The following is a 20954-nucleotide window of genomic DNA, read 5'->3' on the forward strand; positions in this document are numbered from 1 at the left end:
CTGGGAAAGGCTGGAAAGCAGGGCCTGAGCTTGGTCCTGCCACAGCCTCAACCTCAGATGCTCTGAATCACCATCATGTCTTAACTTTAAGAACTGATACTTAATTAGTTGCTAAAACAAGCAGATGTTTCAGAAAGTATTTGCAGAGCTGTTCTGTGCAATTTGTCTCTACAGCCCTATTTCTTTCTGCTGGAAACCCCTGTAGTTTTTTGCCAAACGCTACACTTTGACAAAGGTAGAAACAGTTTCCTGTTTAAGAATAGGTCCTGCAAGCTTTTCTGCCACAGTGAAATGACCAGAGCCATTTGGGCTTGGCACCTCCTGGAAACGCGCTAGCTCTAGTTTGATATTTCAAAGATCGAGCCTCTCATCTCTTTGGGGTCATTAAGGTCTGGGAGATCAATCATCTGAATGCTCCAACTGGGTTAAAAGGGTATGGTTACCCTTTTAAGAAGAAATCCTTCCTGTTTTTTTTGTGTGTTCTGAACAGTTGCCCAGTAAAGGCGGCTGTGTGCCCCATGCCACATCGCACCTCCGGCGCTGCAGGGCCTCTGCTCACAGGAGGCTCCAGAGGGAATAATCTTAATTCTTATTGCCACTGTCTAACTCCTCCCTTCCTTTTCCTCCTCTTGTTCATCACATTTGGCGTTTCCACCTTTTATCTCTGTCAAGCAAATGGAATTGAAATTTATCACAACTATAGGCTCATGCAGGCTACACCTTAGCAATGCTTCAAAATTAATGGGAGAAGTAGAGAAGTGAATGGAGGCACAGCTGCATGTTTTGCGTCACCAGTATAGGATATTTTTTAGCAGCAGCGTAGAGTTTTGGCCTTGGAAGCCACTCCGTCCCGCAGCGCAGCGCGGCCACCCTTCTCCGTTCAGCTCCACCCTCGAAGGATTGCTCAACTCGCAATCAGACTCGAGAAACTGGCAGCCACCTCGGGAGAACGGAAGAAATCTCTGGAAAGGAAGCAAAGCACTTTTGCAAATGTTATGTTTTTTAAAATCTTCGTTCATCTAGTCAAAAATAAGATATCAGAGAGGTTTGTAAGTACCAAAAGACTTCTGCACTTATCAAACGTTTTGGTTTTGCGACTGTTCATATTTAGCTGCAAAAACTATTACCCAATCCTCTCCAGTGTTGGGAATGTTATCTATTACCCATGCGAAACACGGTATTTATGTTACTGAATCTGTTTTTCTCCTTTCTTATGGGAATGAAGAAAAAGAAAGATGAGTATACTGAGCAGCTGGTGGGTGTTGGTGTTTGCAAGTCTTCCCTTGTGGCTGTCTGGCTAGAACATATGATGTGAAGTTTGTGCATTGAAAACTGTGAAGCAGTGATGTTTCTTTAGAATCCCTGAATTTACTCACAAAACAGAAAATGCAAAGCTGTTTATTCTTTGTTTTGCTGTATTTTTCACACTTTTTTTCTTCTGTAAACTCAATTATGAAGTTATTGCAGTCTGTATATGATAAAATATTTCAGATACACATTCTTCTGTCTTGAAGGACTTAAATGATACTTCAATAAGCTATCGCTTGTCAACTCCCTATGGCTTCTAGCACTGAAGAAAGTGTATATTATTGCATAAGTGTGTCCTTAACATGCTGGATTTCATCTTTAACTTTCAGATACTGCCGTTCTGCTACTCTTCAAGGCAGGGATGTCCTCCCCCTCCTGCTCATCTTCAGCGCTGGAGACTGAGATCTTCCAATACATTGACCTGCATCAGAATGTCTTTGTTGCGGTAGGAACTACCTGGCAGTGAAGCGACTCGAGCGCAGAGGCGATGCTGGAGGGCCCTGTGCTTGCGCGCCAGGGCCGTGTTTGGCACCAAGGGAAGGAGCAGGGCTCCGGGCTCGGCGCCTGGGGCGAGCAGCGCCGCTGCCAGGGTCCTCCGGGGGGAAGGGGGCGCAGGAATCCCCAGGCGGCCTCACACCTGGGCTTCACCGAGCCGAAGCCTTAGCTAGGCCTGAGAAGCAGACTGGGTACGATGGCCTCTCACTTGCTTTGCAGCACAGCTGCTTTTTTGGCGTAGCTTTGCTCTCAAAGATCCAAATCTTGTGCTGTTTCTGATTTTTTTTTTTTTGGTCATTTTCCTGGGAAAAGGCAGAAACAGGAATTAGGCATAATTAGTCCTGTAAATATTGTTTATGCTTTGAAGTTATGAGCACTTCTGCATCCTTATGAGGACTGCCTATATCATTTAGACCTAAGGGCATTCCTGCAATGCAAACTATTAGTTGTGATCCAGTCTAACTCCTTGGAGACAGAATTTTAGATCTGCTGGTGACAGTGGGTGCCCTGTCTGCTTAAAAAGGAAGGATCAGGAAGCCATCTCAGCAATTCTTCTGTGGCCTGAAGCTTTTCTCCCAGGAACAGAGGGGTTCTGACAGGCACAATGTCACGAGGGAGGAGGGTAGCAGGAAGCCGACTCCTGCTGTGGTCAGGAGAGGTTCTGGGGGAAGCCCTGTGGAGGAGAACGGTGAAGGAGTCAAGAGCTGATGCTTTTGTCGTGGGCCAAGTCTGAAGTGGACGTTTCAGATGCAAATAAGGTGATCCAGGGTCCTAACGATCCTTTAACAGAGTAAAGGTGCAGAGTCTCTATCGAGGCTGTGACAGGCCAGAAAAGAAAGCATCTTCAAGAGCAATACTATTTGTGTTCACAGGAAAAACAGCAGAGTCCTGCTTTTTAGACCCATTGATTTATTTAGCTGTATCTCTTGTCTTCCTATCCAGAACCTTGAGGAATGGGTGGCGGTGGAAAGCGATTCTGCTCAACCAGATCTCAGGAGAGAAGTAATACGAATGGTGGCATTAGCAGCCGACAGACTCAGAGCACTGGGAGCCACTGTTAACTCAGTAAACCTGGGGTCGCATCAGGTGCCTCTTTCATTCCTGTATTTAAATTACTGGATTTTCTTGTCCCATGTTATACCTATTACATTCACTGCTATGCATATGCACATATATGCTATGACTTACTCATATTCTTTGTAGCTGGGCAAGAGTTTTTCAATAGTCCCATAGTCAGATAATCCCTGCCAAACTCAGTCCTTCCTCAGGTTGAATATGAAACCTTATGAGATTGTTCAGACAATCCAAATGCAAGTGGATGTTATCAGCACACCAGGGACTGCTCAACACTTTTAACTGGGTGAAAGAAGTATGCAAAAATGTGAGGCTAAATTTTTACCAGGCTAAGAATGCTAGATATCCTGAATATCATCTCTTCAGAAACTTCTGTCACACAAGCCTTGTTTTGTTTGTTTGTTTGTTTTAATGATGATCCTTGGAAAATGGCAGGCAAGAGTTAATCCCTGAGGAGTCTTTGTCTCTCATTTACCACTTCTTATCATAGTGGATCTTTCTTTGCTGCCCTGTGCTGTTAGGTTTCTAAGCTAAAAAGAATTTAAAAGTTCATTAATTCTCCAGTTGTGTTTTTCTTTCTCTGGGGTTCTGGGAAGGTCAATGATAGTCCTAGCACAAAGATATTGCAGAACAGCAAAACTTTAATAATCTAAGGTTATGTGATTCATTGGTTGTAACAAATACAGTTAAAATTAAAACATCAGCATGCATGTGGTATACAACTATGATTGTCAAAATATGTAGCAACAGTCTATGTTAGTAACAACAGGGAGTAGATTAACCGTTTCTGGAGCAGACCCCAGAGATGCCTTTCTCTGCTGAAAAAAGAACTATTGTTTTGCAAATTTGTTTTTTCTTTTGGGTCTGGGTTTTTCTGAGGAAGAAGCTGCTATGCTTTAATATTGCAACATACTAATATTATTGGCAAATACAGCGTAGTGCACACATTCTTCTGACTCGTTTCTCACTTCTGAGAGACATGCAGCCCCAACCCCACCCAGCCCTTGACCAATGCTGAGATCTGTTTCACATAGCTGTACATTACAGGATTGGTCTGAAGCCTTAACCTGCTTTCAAAACAGCATGAAATAGCTGCTGCTGCTTTCTGCGAGCACAATTTCATTTCATTTCTTTCTTTGAGGTTGTTACAGGCCTCCTGGTATCTGTCTCTTGCAAAACCAACCTGCCAGTTATTTTCTGTGTGGCTTTGACTATTTCAATGTCGGGACATGTACTTTTGTCACACAGCACTACAGCTTTGTCTTCTCTACCATCAAGATCTGTTTCTGAGCAAAGCTCAGCAAACTATGTTTGCCAAAGTAACACTTTAGAAATGCTCCATAAAGTCCCTATAGAAGGTGATGGGTGGGGAGGGGATCTTAGTTTCTGTGTAGTTTGGAGCTGGAGTCAAAGTCAAATTCAGTCATCTGATCAAATCAGAGTATTTCAAATCAGAGTAATGTAAAAGTATTTTCATTGCTGAAAATTGCTGTTTTTCTTATAGCACTTGCAAGTTTCTGCAGCTTTTTGCCTTTTTTTTTTTTTTTTTTTTTTAACATTTTCTATAGTTGCCCGATGGGCGGAACCTACTGCTGCCACCTGTCATTCTTGCAGAACTGGGCAAGGATCCACAAAAACCCACTGTATGCTTCTATGGTCATGTGGATGTGCAGCCTGCCAAAAAAGAAGACGGCTGGAAAACTGACCCCTACACGCTGACTGAAATCAATGGTGGGTACCTGATCGTAGGTTTAGCATCATTATGCGAATGCATCCCCGAGATCTGGAGAGGGAAGAGGTTATATATCTTACATATTTAATTGAAGCATGATGACTTCTCTCATGAAAGTCTCTGGGACAAATCCTGTGGACTTGGGTCTAGATGACTATGCTCTGAGTAGTGAAATCTCAGAGTTACTGTTCAATATGTGGTGTGGAAGAGCCACGTGCGATTAGTGTTGCTTTATAGACGATTAAACAGAGAATGCACTTCTGCTCTATCACTCTCGTTGAATCAACCATGACCCCCCCTCCCGCAGTTTGTTCTTGCTCCATAACACTGTACTCCCTCTGCCCTCCTCATTGCAGAGCAGGAGCATTCACAGGGGAGGAAGGAGAGGTCTCACTTAATGTAATAATCCCTCTGCTCCAACCAGCTGGGCACAAAAAGCACCATGCACTGAAGGAAGAAAAAGGAGAGATGGAGGGTCAGTGGCCAAGGAAGGCTGAGAACTCAAATCGTGATTGCCAATTCTGCACTATAGCAATTAAGTCCCTCTTTTCCATTTGTGGGGATCGTTTCCAAACAAACACATTGCAGTAACTCCACTGCCTCCAGCAGGGACTCCAACAGATCCACGGGGAGAAGCTGCATGTTGTGTCGAGACATGCCGCGGTGCCAGGCATGCCTGGGGTGAGCTAAGAGCTTCCAAGAACGGGGTGAAGCTCAGATTGGTGCAATAACATACGAGGCCACTGGGAAACATCCCTCACCTCACTTAAAACAAGGTGACAAAAATCTCATGATATTGACCCGTCACTTGACACACTGCTGTGCCTTCTCTGGCAGCAGGGATTTCTGATTGCACTGGACTGGCAAGAGAAGTTTCAAAGGTTGCCTAAGAGATTTTTCTTTTATTTTTAAGGAAATCTCTACGGGCGTGGAGCAACAGATAATAAAGGACCTGTCTTAGCCTGGATAAATGCAGTGGAAACTTTCAGAGCCTTGAAATTAGTAGGTATTGGAGAGAAATATTTTTATTATTACAGTGTCTCTCTGGAGGAATAAACCTCCCCTCCTGTGAGTTAGAGGATATGTGTCTGTTCCAACAGATGATGTGCATTTTAAAATACTGGCTTATTTCTAATATTACATCTAGGACACTGGTCCCACTCCAGGAACCATCTGTCCTGAGCATTTATATTTTGAATAGGCTGTGTGCAATGTAAATATAGTGTCACTGTCATTGCCTTGCAGAGTAAAATAGGCAGGGAGAAGGCAAGCATTCAATATATATTACATACATTAAATGCCCTTGAGAACTATTATCTTGAGCACTTTTAAAATTGTAAAACTACATAAATCAGGGATTGGTCATGAAGACTCATCTCTGCTGTTACATTCTGCTGATCTTGAGTCCTGGCTACTTATAAGTTACCTTCAGTTTGTGTATAGGCAAAAAGAGATTAAGTATCTCAAAATGCTCATATGTAATGCAGTATTCTTTCAACAATGTATTAGATTTATCAAAGAAAATACTTGGCATGGATGCATTAACCATGCACACATACACCCCCTTAGAGGCTGGTAGGTCTCTCAGAATCAGGTTTTGCCTGGACTACCACAATGAGCGGAGCGGCACAGTTGTCTATAAGACAGTCAGTGTATTTAGCAATTTTGAAATAGCTTTAGTTAGCTAGTCCACACTTAAAACCTGGTTAGCTACCTTTCCTAAGGCAAATTTCCACAATATATTTTGTTGGATTGCTGAAAACTACTTTTGTGCCTCTGTTAAGGCATTATGCACATAGACTGTGCTTTAAGACTTGGTTTTAAAGCCCTTTCACAACCTTCTGAAAAACTGATGCTTTTCTTGTATCAGTAATACTGACCTGAACTCAGCATATCCCTAAGTGCAAGTAATGAACTTGCAAACAAGTTATTTGCCCACTTACTAGCTATTGTAAATGGATCAGGTCACAGCTTTCTGTGTCTTTTCAATTTATTCCAAGTTATTCTGGCATTTTAACAAGCAAGAAGAAAAAAAGAAAAATAAATAATTTCCCATAAAACAGCACAGACCATCAGACAATATTCACAAGCAGTTTATTTCTAAATTTTTAATAGTCATTTGATGAACTCTTGGGAAACTTATCCATAACATGTTTCTGCAATTCTAGACATTTATTCCTGGTTTTAATCTGAGAACTGAAACAAACAGAAAATATCTTAAAACTTGTAATGAGAAAATGAAGTAGAATAGAAATTGAGCTCAAATTTATTCCTTCTATGGGACATGTCAGCATTTCTAACCCTCACTATTCCCTAATAAAGGTTCTCTTAATTTCCATTGGAAATGCATCCTTACTAGCAGGCACACAGATTCATAGGTGCTAATACAACAATTATAATAAAACTGCCAGAAGCATTTTTGCCATAATCTGACCAACCCTGGCTTCAGATTTTGTGAAAATAGCAGTAATAGTCCTTTTCCAGTGGTTTCCGTATGAGTACTCCTGGTGGAAATTCGAAAGTGGAAATACAGAAGTGGAAATACGAAAACTTGCTGGACTGTCTCACTAAATGGCATTTCTCTCAGCACTGCTAAATATTTTAACTGCTTTGGAAAGCCTAACTGGTGGTACCAGTTTCATTTTCTCAGAAAATTTCCAGACAGTCCAGCAGATTTTCTGGAAACCTGAAGTAGGAAAAAAAAAAAAAGATGTTCCCTTTTGCATTCTTCATAAAAGGAATTTTAAAAAAACACATAAGTAAAATAAGCTTTGCTGGGTTACTGTGTGTGTATCTGTCAATGCTACTCTATTGGAAAAAAAAAAAAAAGCAAACTCCTTCTTTTCCTGTCGTAATACATACTGCAAACACTTTTGCTATTGCATTTTAAATGGTTCTTTTTATTGTTTGAAAATGCCTGTTCCTCACCTGGGCTTCATTAATAATTCATCTAGGCTATGCCCGTAAACTTCAAGTTTGTTATTGAAGGTATGGAAGAAGCAGGGTCTCTGGGGCTAGAGAAGCTGCTTGAGGAAGAGAAGCAGTGCTTTTTTGCTGATGTGGATTGCTTTGTGATTTCGGACAACCTTTGGCTCAGCAAGAGGAAGCCTGCCCTCACGTACGGCACGCGGGGAAACGCCTGCTTCTTTGTGGAGGTAAAGGGGACAGCTTGGTTTGAGCGGGTTGCCAAGTGCACAGTGACAAGGTACCTGCAATCACACTGATCTCTCTCCTATCCCGTTACTCTCCTGTCACTTTTTGATCTCATTGCCTCCTCCTCACATCAACTTTGTTCTCTTGCAAAGCTGTTCCTACATCCACACGCACGTGTGTGCAAACACCCTGACCCTCTCCAAAACGATTTCTCTGCTACTCTGCCCCTTTGCAGCAGCTTAGTGCATAGGACCTGCCTAACGGGACTCAGTTTAGTTGGATCCCTGGGTTTAAAAAACACACTTTTTTTTGGTAACCACTATAATATATTTAGCAGCCAACAGAAGCCATAGTGAAATAAAGAGCAGAAATTCCTCAGCTGGAAAGTTCCTGTGAAAGCATAGAAGAATTCAGGGAGCAGGATTAAAGAACCAGAGAACTAGAGAAAACCCTGCACTAACCTTTATGTCTGAAAATAAACAAAATTTGGTTTAAACCTAAACCTAAAGGAACTTCATCAGCCTTGGTTTAATTTTTCTAAGTCTTGGTTAAGAAAAATAATGCTATTAAAACATCAAAAATGATCTCTGCCTGCTACCAGACAGTTGACTGTAATGAGCTTTAGATAAGAATAAACAATTTTGTTGAAGGAAAATAGTTTATGATTAACCTGAGTATGAAAATGTGCCTGGGAAAAGAAACCATTAAACAAATGAAATGCCTTTGTGTATTCTAATGCTCTGTGATTCAAGAGACCACTAAATTCTTATTTGTTGAAATTTGGAATTAAGGTTGGACATACATACATTTTCTTATGGCTAAACAAATAAGATTGTCTTGCCTTTGTTATAAAGATTTTGTGTTAAATAAGAAGAATGCAGAACTTGAAGGATTTATTCCATAATGTTAGAAACAGTAATATACAAGTGTGTCGCTTGTGATGTGTTTAATTTTACTGAAGCTAAAGAGGGAATGGAGAGAGATATTTGATTTCAAAGGCCTGTAAGTAATACAGACATCTGAATTTCTCTCTCTAATGGTTTACAATCAGGCTGTATCTTTTGTTTCCAGAAGTGGGCCATTCCTAAACTTAGGTTGTCCATTTTATGAACAGAAACAGAAAATAGTTTTCCATTTATTTGTGGCCTTATTTGAAAAGCTAAAAGTACCTGCTCTGGTGAGAAACAAGTAATTGCAGAACAGTAAGGAAGGGAATATTGATATGTAACTGAGGAATTTTGATACAGGTCGAAAGTGGTGACAAGGACCTTCACTCTGGGACCTTCGGGGGCATCATCCACGAGCCCATGACGGACCTGGTGGCTCTGCTGGGTAACGACGAGCACCGCGGCTCGGGGGGTATTTGGGGCAGTGGCAGCCCGCTGGCGCACACAGGGCAGGCCGTGCTCGGGTGAGCGGCGTGAAGGCAAGTGCGAATGCGAGGATGATCGGGGCCTGGAACATCTGCCCTGTGAGGAAAGGCTGAGGGAGCCGGGCCTGTTCAGCCTGGAGAAGGCCAAGAGGGGACCTGATCAGTGTCTGTAAGTACCTCAAGGGAGGAAGGGTGGAAGATGGGGCCGGCCCCTTTTCAGTGGTGGCCACGGACAGGAGAAGAGAAAACGGCCACAAACTGAAGCACCAGAAGTTCCACAGGAACTTAAGGAAAAATTTCGTGACACTGAGGGTGACAGAGCCCTGCAACAGGCTGCCCAGAGAGGTTGTGGAGTCTCCTTCTCTGGAGATCTTCCAAACCTGCCTGGATGCCACCCTGTGCCTTTTGCTCTAGGTGTCCCTGCTGGAGCAGGGGGTTGGACTAGAAGATCTCTTCCAACCTTAATGATTCTGTGATTCTATGAAGTGAGCAGGATCCCAGGTGCCCTAGTGTCCGCACTGCTGTGGTGATGGTCGCTAAGGAAGGAGATGTTCCCAGCGGTGCTCCGGCCTTATCCAGTTGTTTTCCTTCACACACTTGTTTATGGCCTGATGTTAATCAAGAGCGGTTAATGGCTAATGGCAACTCGAAGTCTAGTGAGTTCGTACCCAGTTAAACCTGGGTGAAACCTGATTTCCTTGATGCTAATTTGTATCTTAATAAGATGATATTTTCATGTCAGTGGCCAGAGCAGTGAAAGCAGACACTGCAAACAGCACCTCCACAGATTTCTTAATAAATTACAAAATGCCCTAACTTAAAGGCCACAATGTGGTAGCTGCAAACAATTAGGGAACAATTAGGGAACCAACTCAGGTGAGTTGACTTAAGGAAACAGGAAAAGACGTGTAAAAGAAATAAAAATTAGAAACAGATCCTACACTTACTGATATCTTTATCTTATTTTGTAGACAGCCTTGTGGATTCCACAGGTCATATTCAGATCCCTGGAATCTATGATAGTGTTGCTGCCCTGACAGAGGAGGAGAGGAAGTTGTATGAATCAATTGAATTTGATATAGAGGAACAGAAAAATAATAGCGGAGTGAAAAAATTCCTCTATGACACCAAGGTAAAATAGCATCTGTATAAACTGTCAGCATAAAGAATGCAAATGACCTGCTCATAGCATTTATAGATGAAGTCAAAATGAAAGATATTTTCAATCAATGGCAATTTCCAGAAAATAAAGGAGTGCAGAGCATTAAAATTTCAATAAAATTAAATAAACCTGCTGAAAATGACGGCTTTTGGGGAAGGTGATCCAAAATGATTAAGCAATGAAAAGGAGTAATGTAAAACAGTTTGGCTACCCCCTCTCTTGATCGGCAGAATCCAACCTGCAACCCACCAGGCAAGCACAATAAGCATTAAATCCCTCAAAACAGAGCAGATGGTAAAAAGGAAGTTGTGTTCATATCTGAAAAGTGGGAGGCACAAGACAAACCTTTAGTTTGATGTGTTCTGGGCTTTTCATTTGTTTAATTCAGACTTTGATGTCTGCTGAGTATGGCAAAAAGCTCCTAAAACTTTGCCAGCATTTACAAATTACATCCTAAATTAAAAAATAAAACACATAAAAACAACACAAAAGTAGGTAAGGGCAGGCTTAGCACAAAAGTGGCAGCCTGGAGACAAGAGGGGATTCTCATTCATTTTTTATCACTAACATAATTATACCAGTATAATATAAGATGGATGCAATTATTCCCATGGAAAAAGCTCTGAATTAGCTTAAGTAATTATCAGTAATATACAAGTAAAGCATAACCATACTAAAGTTTGGTACTATGCCTGTACCCGGATGAAGCAATGCAACTTTTATGTGCACTTAAGGATCTATATTCATAAAATTGGAGTACAAAGAAAGAAGCAGTTCTGCTTTGCAATCACAATTTATATAAAAGGAGCTGCTAGATATGATAGTATTTCCTTTCTTTCTTTTCTTCTTTCGAATAAACATTTTCATGTTTTTTCCTTCTTATATTTTATAGAAAAACAGATCAACTTGGCTATTAATTATAGTCATTTTACCTCTTGTATTATTTAGATGAGATGCTCATTAATAATAATAAAAAAATCTTCCCTTCTCTACTTGGAGAACTTATGAGTTCTGTCTGGTACTTCTGACAGGGTCTGGCTAAATTGTTCGCAGGTTTTTCCTGTAAGTAGAAGTTCTGGGATTGGTAGGTGGTCAAGTCAGAAGTTGTTCTAAGCCCAAGAAGCATCAGGTTTATTTTTTTTCAACTCAAATTAGTCCATTAATCTAAAGCACATCTAGTAAAAATGTTTAAACACATCTTGCATGGGCTGTGTATAAATTATCACAATTTATTATCTAAAACGAAAAATGTTAACCACTAACAAAAATATAAATAATACAGTTAATTGTTCAGCAGAAATTGCATAGGAGAGAGGAGAGACCCCCAATACGTTTTTTAGAAATGCAGCATACATTCTCTTTTTCAATCTATTTTACATTTACACCAAAAATGTTTTACTTCCAAGATGTTTCTTAATGAAATGTTTGCTTTTTCTGTTGTCCATGAATAACTGGTCTCCTTCTCTGGAGATCTTCCAAACCCGCCTGAATGAGATCCTGTGCCACGTGCTCTAGGTGTCCCTGCACGTACAGGAGGGGTTGGACCAGATGATCTCTAGAGGTTCCTTCCAACCTCAACCATTTTGTGACTCTGTGAAATATTTTTTGAGGTAAACAAATGTTGATAATTTTGATTGAAAAGTAGTGCTTTTTAAAATATGAAAATATGTTAGCAAGGTTTAAAACACAAACCTTTAAAATACAGAGGCCTCCAAGTAAAATTTTAGGATGGAAAAATCTTGTTTGTTCACTTTAATTCTGTAATTTGTGAATGGTTCTAGCGTCATCCCTTGTTTTTTGAAGGAAGAGATACTTCTACACCTGTGGCGTTATCCTTCTCTCTCTATTCATGGGATTGAAGGAGCTTTTCATGAACCAGGATTTAAAACAGTAATTCCAGCAAAAGTCATAGGCAAATTTTCAATCCGTCAAGTCCCCCACATGGACCTTTCAGTTGTTAAACAACAGGTAAGAAGCCTACCTTGTTTTTTATTTGTTTTGTTTTGTTTTTGGCTCATTCTAGGTAAATGAGGTCCCTCTCAATGCCACAAACTAGCAGCAAACTAAGTGTTTCCAGCGTTTGGCACTTTGTGAGACTAGAAAATGTAGGTGTAAGTTTGTGAGCTGAAACAAGACAAACAGTTCTTACAGGTATATTTTTTCTTTGTAGGTGGCGGAGTACTTGGAGGATGTATTTTCCAAGAGGAACAGCCCGAATAAACTGAAAGTGTCTATGTCTTTGGGTGCAAAGCCCTGGCTTGCTGATATTAATGATCCAGTATATATAGCAGCGAGAAGGGCAATAAGAACAGGCAGGTCTTCTTTTCATTTTTAGTATCATCTCTGCAAGTTTAAGAAAGAATCATGCTGAGCCTTAAAACAAGTTAGATTTCCTCATTCAGTAGTATAGCTGTTGACCCTTAGAAATCTGTCATTGATTTCTGTGGGACCCCTCAGCCAGTCAGGCCTCAATGTTTGTGTTTTCCTGAGCTGGGGAGTACTTAGGAGGAGCAGCCAAAAGATCTCCCTTTTTTTTTTTTTGTTCTGATTCAAAGTCAGAGGTCTGTAGAGAGCAACAGATTCATGAAATCAGTTGGCTAAGCACTCGAAAAGCATTTGTGAAGAAGTTCTTTGTTTGAGCATGTTGCAGATATTTGATAGCAGATATTTGTTGGCAGAAGAAAGGATCCTTATTTCACATAATAAGACCAACTCTTTTCATGTATTTCAGTTTTTGGAGAAGATCCAGACTTTATTCGGGATGGCTCAACGATTCCTATTGCCAGAATGTTTCAGACTATAATGCAGAAAAGTGTGATAATGCTTCCAATTGGAGCAGCTGATGATGGGGAGCACTCCCAGAATGAGAAAATAAGCAGGTTTCTTTTTATTTCTTCATTTGTGCTACCAGAGAAGGGGAAGAACTGAAGTGCCTGGGTGGCCACACACAAGTATTGCCAGATGGGGTTCTTCACTCTCCAGTGGCCTGTCGCAGCTTGCCACCTCAAGGAAACTTGTTACTGTGTCGTGCAGAAAACAAAATTCCAAATTTATCAAATATTGCTATATAATTTTTCATAAATTGACTAGTTAGTCTTTAAACCCATGGCACTGGCAATTTTCATTTTGAAATCTTCCTCTCGTTTGAAAGATGATGATGATGTAGAAGGGCACTTTTCCCTCACCACATCCATTTTGAAGTATTCCAGACAGACGTGCTCAGTTAAGCAATTAAGAAAGGATTTGGGTGTTTTTCATTTTAATATATTTAAAGATATATTTATATTACAGGCACCAAAACTAGTGTAATTACACCAAAATCAGCTTAGACTTGTCACTTCTCCTTATTCTTCCAGGTGCCATGGTAATACACTATTCAGAGCACTGTCGGTGTGCCGTGCCGAGCCCCACGCTAACACCGGGTTTCCCCTCGCCCCTTTCCCCCTCCCCAGGGCAGCTCCAGCCCTTGCGTCACAGGCAGGAGATACATCAGGATACACCAGGCTGCAGCAGGAGATACAGCACTAACGAAAATGCCATCTCCGAGTGTCCCTCTGAGGAAAGCCAGTTGCAGGGAAGCCAGAATTATAGCGAATCCTTTTCTCAGGAATCCGTTCCTCCATGCCTTCCTGCTGTTCCTGTAATGTAAATGAATGAAACCAAGGCACGCGGTCCTGTGCCACGCGCTGTAGGTGACCCTGCGTGTGCAGGGGGGTTGGACTAGATGATCTCCAAAGATCCCTTCCAACCTTGATAATTCTGTGATTCTGTGGGTACCTTGCAGACTGAAGGGGCAAATGAGGTCACCTCCATGGCCATTTACTTTGTCTACCACTTGTACTCATGACACAAGAAAATAAAAAAACTGTCATCACAGCAGGCGTGAGCAGGGAGCTAGAACACAACAATTCTTTTCTCAACCCTAGAGAGGTGCTTTTCCTCTTTTACCTCCCTCCTATACTAAAGTAAGCCAACAGTAATATAGTTGTCACTGATAAATCAATCATTTTTATAATTCTGAGTATCTTCTGCGGGTTCTTTGGGTGACCAATCTTGCAAGTTCTTCTGAAGATGCTGAAAACTTCACAGGACCAGGCCATTAACTTGAATAGCAGAAACAGTCTGATAGTTCTTCTTTCTCTTTCCTCCCTTCTTCACAGACATAATTACATCAAAGGAACCCAAGTGTTTGCAGCTTTTTTCCTGGAGATATCAAAGCTGCGTGAACAGCTACGAGAAACTTCCAAGACCAAGACTGACAACTGAAAGACCATCACAGGGAAATTAGCAAAGCACATTTTTAGTCTTAAGCCATCTAACTTCCTGATCTGGAAGAAAAAAAACATATAAATCCTGCAGAACTGCATGCCTCAATTTGCAGAAAAATTAAATGCCATGCTATTGCTCAGCATGCTGCTAAATGATACGCATTTGTTATTCAGTCAAGCAAGTGCCCTTACTCCTGAAACTATAAAACAGAGATAATTCATTCTTATGGAGCACTGTATGCAATCTTCTGATCTTTAAAATTCACTCGAATTAATTGACTTTTTATATTTATTTTATTAAAATTGCTTTTTTTTCTGTTTTGTAATATGGGCAGGTTCATGCTGCCTAATTCATATTCCAGTTCTTGACTATGAGCAACTTGCAATACTGTTGCTTTCTCTGAACAATCTTCTTCATGAAACTATTTGAAGAAAAGATATGCTGTTATGTTAATCATCTCCCCCCTGTCCTTCACAGAGGGCTGTAAATAGGCAATGCAATAGGATTAGTTGGCTGAATTTGATGCAGACATTCCCTCTTTCTGGAATAATCACTCTGATGCCAACAGAATTTCAGTAGCAAGCAAGGATTTGCAGGTCTGTGTTCTGCCTCCCCCCATTTAATCTGACTCTACTCTTACTATGCCATTTGGCATAGTATGAAGAATTACTGTACTACACTTATTTCCTTAATGCAACTTCCTTCTTGTACCACAGAAAAAAAAATACTGTGAATTACCTGTTCTGACCAAAGCCTGTCATCAAAAGGTGTTTTCCCCACCAACTATTAGTTGCTAATTACTTTTAAATAATCAAAGAAAAATGATGTATTTTGAAATTCATGTTTTTGTTCTAGTTCCTAACCAGTTAGGCCAAGCATCTAACACAAATTACACACAAAAATTCAAATTTATATTTCTTATTTCAAATGTGAGTTGTATTATAATCTGTAGTTAATTCTCACACAGTCAAAATGGCTGAAGCAGATTTATAGAAAAGAACTGGCCAGTACTAGCCCTACTGTTAACACAGAGATGATATAAATTAGGCTATGGAAATTAGCTGACCTCTCCCTCTACTGGTGATTAAGGGTAGAAAGAGTGGAACCTAGTGAATGGAATTTCGTATCACAGGGAACCTGTGCAAACAGCTGATGGAAATATATAAATACATATATATATAAAACAGGATAAAAGCACTGGCTGAATTAGAAAAAAATAAAGAAAAAAAGGCTATTTTGTGGAGCTGGATATAGAGGTAGCTGGACTTTTAAGAGGTGTTAGAATGATAATAATCAAGAATGTTGAGCTGCAAATCAGAGTTTAATAAACACCCGTTTGGCTGGGGCTGGGGAGCACAGTCCAGCTGCCAGGCGTGCCGTGAGCGCACTGCCCACAGGCACTTGCGGACGGTGCTCCGGGGGAACGGGAGCCCCAGCTCCGTCCCTCTCACGTGTGCAGGTTTTGTAGGCTGCGTAACAGAAACGTTGGCTCCTGGTGCCGGAGCGAGGTGAGAGCTGCACATGCAGGCGGCAAGTTGGCCTCCAAAGCAGCCTCCAGCCCGTGCCCAAGCACCCCGGGAACACGGCCCACCCGCCAGCTCTCCTTCAAAGCACCTAGGGAGCATCCTGGCAAGGAATCCTGCAGGAGAGGATTCCCCAGCGCCGGCACCGGGCTGGCGGCACATTAGCCCACACTTAAGGACCATGGGGCTATAAAGATAGGTGGCTGATTGCCACCTAAGTATTTACAGTATTTAAGTATTTCAAACATTATTCACAATTTCCTCTGCTCTGCAGAGTCTTAAAGTTTGGAGGTCCTTAGTGAGTGACTTCAGCTGCCATTGACAGACAGGGCCGCTCACTGATGAGCAGCCTTTGGCAGAAGAGGAGAGCAGAAAGCTGCGTGGGACGGAGGGCTGGTACTTTTGGGCATCCGAGTGGTCTGCAGGCCATACTTACAGGAATATAACTGTTTTGGAGAGAGCTACATCCATGCTGTTGACAGTTAAACCACATTAAGTCCAGCTATTGGACGGGCTTTATGCTGCATACAGTATTTTTCTGTTATTCCTTGTAATAACAAACAAAATGGAGTCAACCAAGGCAGCATTTTTATCTGCACAGGCACTATCAGACTAGTGAAGTAAAACAAAGTTCAGACCCAAAATGACCGCAGACCATCAAGTGACCAAAATGTGTGAAACAGTGAGGCCCCCATTATGCAGACCATCCTCTCACCTCCCTCAATCCTAGAAAGACCAGAAAACTTCAATTTCACACTGTCCAGACCATGAAGCAAAGTGCTGAGGAAGCTGTTCCCCCTCATGCCAGGATTCCCAGAACTCCTCCTAGAGTAAGGTAGTGCATCCAGCTGCCATCCTGGCTCTCCTGATGTACAACATCTTGTGAGCCTCTGGGAAAAAAAATGTGTTCATTTTCCTAAGGGCTGTACTGTTATATTCCATTTCTAGCAATGTTATTCCTCTGTTGCATTAATAGTTATTTGTTGCCACAGAATACTAAACATAGTTCTAAAATAATAGTCTTGGAGGTTAGATTCAAGTTTGCTTCTCTTTCTCAGTCTTGTTCTAGGTCTGCCATATGCCATATTGCAGATGTTCTCATACCCTAAGCAGTTAAACTAAAGAATAGAAATCATATATACACAGATACTCATATGTATACACATATACCTTTACAAGATGCCATCCTGGCATTTATTCCAGAAAAACTCTGAAGAAATTGGAACACTTCAATTTTCACTTACCTTGAAATCAAGCTGATTTTAAGTGCAGAAGTTTTTGCTTTTTTGGTACTAGACAAATACATCTTCATGAAGAAACTAAATAGGTCAGAAGCACGCTAGAGCCAAATCTGGAAGAAATAAATTCATTTCCAAGGTAAGGTTTATGTGACATTAAAATTCATATTGAAATTTGCCTAATTAGTGCTACGCTCTTCAGCCAAAATGGCAAGTTGCTGGTTTCTAATGAGGAAAGTGAAAGAGCCCCTGACTGAAATGGGTTTTCAAACACACCCCAGGAGCAGCAGCTCCTGCAAATCTTTCCAACTCATTCTGCACCCCTTGTGGAATGAATTGTTCTTGATGGAGAAGGATAAAGACGGTTTCTACTGACTTTAATTACTTTCGGACTGTTTTAAAAATTGCAAGTACTATGTGAAACCGTGCCTATCATTCCTATCAGGCTCTTTATGTGAAACTTGTCATGTTACACCTCAGCTCTTCAAGGCAGCAACTACTGTGCTTCTTCTTTGTGGACACAAATTAAATAGGTGTTTAATAATGCTTGCAAAAATGTAAGAAGGCACAGAATCTGGATACTGTTTGCCAGCAAACTTTACCTGCAGGGTGAAGAAAAGTCAACAAAACCTTGCTTAAGCTTCAAAACACACTCCACGAAAGGTCCAGGGAGTTAGCAAGCAGTTGTGTCCTTTTAAAAATAAGTATTTGAGAATTTCAGTGGATAACTATGAAATGTTTTCCATAAACCCAACAGTTTATACACTTGCTGGTTTCAGTGGATGTGGAACTCCTGGTTTGGATGTAAATGCCAGATGGATGAGATATTGAGTAACTGAAGATGGAAAACAACGATTAAATCCGTATTTCATGCAGTGTGGCTTTCTCCGAAAGCTCATTTCTGATCTAACATCACATTAAATCTTGAAGTTAATGTATTGATGTATAATGTAACAGACTTGATATTTCTATTTGAGATATTTGTCTTTCACAAACTTGCTCTGTGGGTTTGAGATGAATTATACAGTGGCACAACTGTAAATACTTGCAAGCTGGACATCTTTACATGTAACCGATAATACATTGTAATAAATGACTCGCTATCATTTATTGCAATGAAATACCTTTTCTATAAAAAAAATGCAGTACAACAAAAATAAATCCTTTAAGATTTGGTATTGTCAGTCACCAGACAGATTTATATATAACAGTACTTAAAAATAAAAAGAAACAAACAAATAACAAAAAAAGAAACCCTAGATATTCTTCAGATGTGTTAATAATACTGATACTGCTACCTGTCTAGAAATCCTTTGAGGGCCACAGGGGAACAACATGAAATGCCAGCCAACTACAGGCTTCCTCTTCTGTAATGCGATTAAAATATATGCCATTAAAATAATGTAGTTACATATCTGTAAGAAGAATCAAAGATAATGCTAGCTTTCTCTGTTTGTGGAGCTGAAGGAGATTTTTTTCTGATTTTGGAAATCGTAATTTCCAATTTGTCTTAAAGAGAATTTGGAAAATTTTAAAAATTATGCACTCCTGACATGGTACATTATCATGTGGAAAAATAAAAAAAGCAAAACATAAAAGAACAACAAAAATAGGTGTACTGGTGGATCCTTCATATTAACTTTGGGTAAGCTTATATCACTCTTCTTACATTTGGAAAGTCAGAAATTAGTAATACATTCTAGAAAGCAGTCATCTGCGTGTGCGTGTCTGACCAGAGAGCAAGCTCCACATGCAGGATTATCACTGCAGGAGGGTTCATCTGCAGCGGCCTCCTTGGCTCCCCATGGCACTGGGTGAGGGAGTGAATCACTTGGCAGCGTGATGTGATTCACACCCCAAAAGAGAGCATGTCCAGACTTGGAGATAAGACCTGTCTGGGTACTAGGACCTTCTTGTTTGGAACTGGAGAGACAGAAGCCTCCTCTCACCCCAGGAAAGAGTTAAATGTCCTGGTCTGGACCATCTCCTTCTTTCCAGGACCTCAAGAGACAGCAACAGGATCCAGGGAAGAGCGAAAGGAGCCCAGGCTCAAGTATAACTATTGGTCTGAACCATCGCAGGAGGGGTGGGGAATTTAGCTGGTAAGGGCACGAAAAGCTGCCAGCTACTGCAAGCACGTCCTTTCTCAAGCTTTTGGTTGGTTATGGGTCCTGAACGTTGCAGCCGTGTGCTCTACAACTCCATCTGCCCAACTCACAGCCAACAGACCTCGTCGTGTTTTTGCTGAACTCTTCCCTCCTCACCCGGACTGCAGGCTCTTCACCAATTATTGGCCCTAACATAGTCTGATAGATTATTTTAATACGGGGATTTTCTACACGGCACAGACCTAAATGTTAACAGACGTGATCCGAGGATCAAAAACCTGGAGGCCTCACGCGAGTGAAGCTCAGTGTTTCACAGCAAGGAGAGCAATGCCCACAGCAACGCACATGGGCTCTCCCACGTTGTTTGCATAGATATTGTACTGTGCAGACAAAGGTTTTTAGTTGTTTGTGTGGCTCACCTTGCAGTTCTCTAACATAACCACATAGTAATACTTATTTTGTGACATTAACTAGCAAACATATTAATGTGGCCAGAAAATTTACCACTGTTTTATGTAGTCAAATACATACAAGTGTTGGTGTATGTATGTATGTATGGAGTAAACATACACCATATGGTGTGTGGTAACTTATCCTTAAGGGACATGCAGGTATCAGTGGCTTCAATGTTGCTGGTTTCAGCAGTCTTCTCAGCAGTGATCTGTGGGATCAGCACTTTAAATCTGAAGGAAAATACACACTGGTAATGCATGCAGTCCAAGCGTAGTAACATTTGATCATAATTTTGCCAAGAAAAAGAAGAAAATGACCTTGGAAGGTCCATACAAACTTTGCTTTCCAAATAGAAAATCTCCAATCACATCTCCTGTTACAAATATAAAGGCAGGAGAGATAGATGTTCAGTTTCTAGAAATTCAGCTTCACCTCTTGCAATATACACAGTGTTCCTTGTATTTGAAAAGAGGCTAACATGGTCCATGAAGGTGGAACAATTCCAATGGTTTCATCTCGCCAAGAGCTGATAGAAACATGTTCACATTACTCAGAACAGGAGGCTCTGATGATGCTTCTTTTGGGGGTCACAGGAAAGGATTAGCAGATACTGCCACCTCTTAGCAGTTTGCAGATCTAAACATTCGTCTTGCGGTAGAGAGGGGAAAGTTTGAACTTTTTGGAACTCTTTTTTCGAATTCTTCTAACTGTAACAGAAAGAAAAATTTGAGAAACCACTATGAAACTTTTTTTTAATTAATAAAAATCTCTTTTTTTCCTTCTCTTAAATTTGCCTAACATTCTCCTTTTTCCATCTTATAGGAAACATAAAAAAAAAAAAAAGCTCCCTTCTAAGCATAAACAGGAGGGGTTAATCATGCCTGTATGCCTTCTCTTCATTTTACATTCCAGTGCTGCTAATGGAAAGAGGTGGGGAAAACATGATTTCTATCACATTTTTTACTTGTTTGTATAAGGTTCTCTGCATTAACACAGGAGAGTTTAACAAAAGATATAAAGTAGTTATAGGTGAGTGTTTTGTCTAAGTGAAAATGGGCAACTACTTG

The 20954-nt window shown here is 40.8% G+C and overlaps 1 protein-coding gene across 1 annotated transcript; it reads left to right on the forward strand.

Moving 5' to 3' along the window:
• Window positions 1-1651: 1651 nt before the first annotated feature.
• On the forward strand, window positions 1652-14635 carry CNDP1 (carnosine dipeptidase 1). The gene is made up of 11 exons (XM_010223576.2): window positions 1652-1753; window positions 2746-2889; window positions 4446-4608; window positions 5523-5611; window positions 7564-7764; window positions 9010-9094; window positions 10106-10266; window positions 12100-12264; window positions 12467-12608; window positions 13028-13175; window positions 14457-14635. The coding sequence occupies exons 1-11, from the start codon at window positions 1670-1672 to the stop codon at window positions 14560-14562; spliced, it is 1488 nt and encodes a 495-aa protein (XP_010221878.2). The 5' UTR covers window positions 1652-1669; the 3' UTR covers window positions 14563-14635.
• Window positions 14636-20954: the final 6319 nt, after the last annotated feature.

Source organism: Tinamus guttatus, unplaced genomic scaffold (assembly GCF_059628265.1).
Source record: "Tinamus guttatus ecotype Peru unplaced genomic scaffold, ASM5962826v1 Tinamus_guttatus_pri_ptg000639l, whole genome shotgun sequence".
Taxonomy (NCBI): Eukaryota; Metazoa; Chordata; class Aves; order Tinamiformes; family Tinamidae; genus Tinamus; species Tinamus guttatus.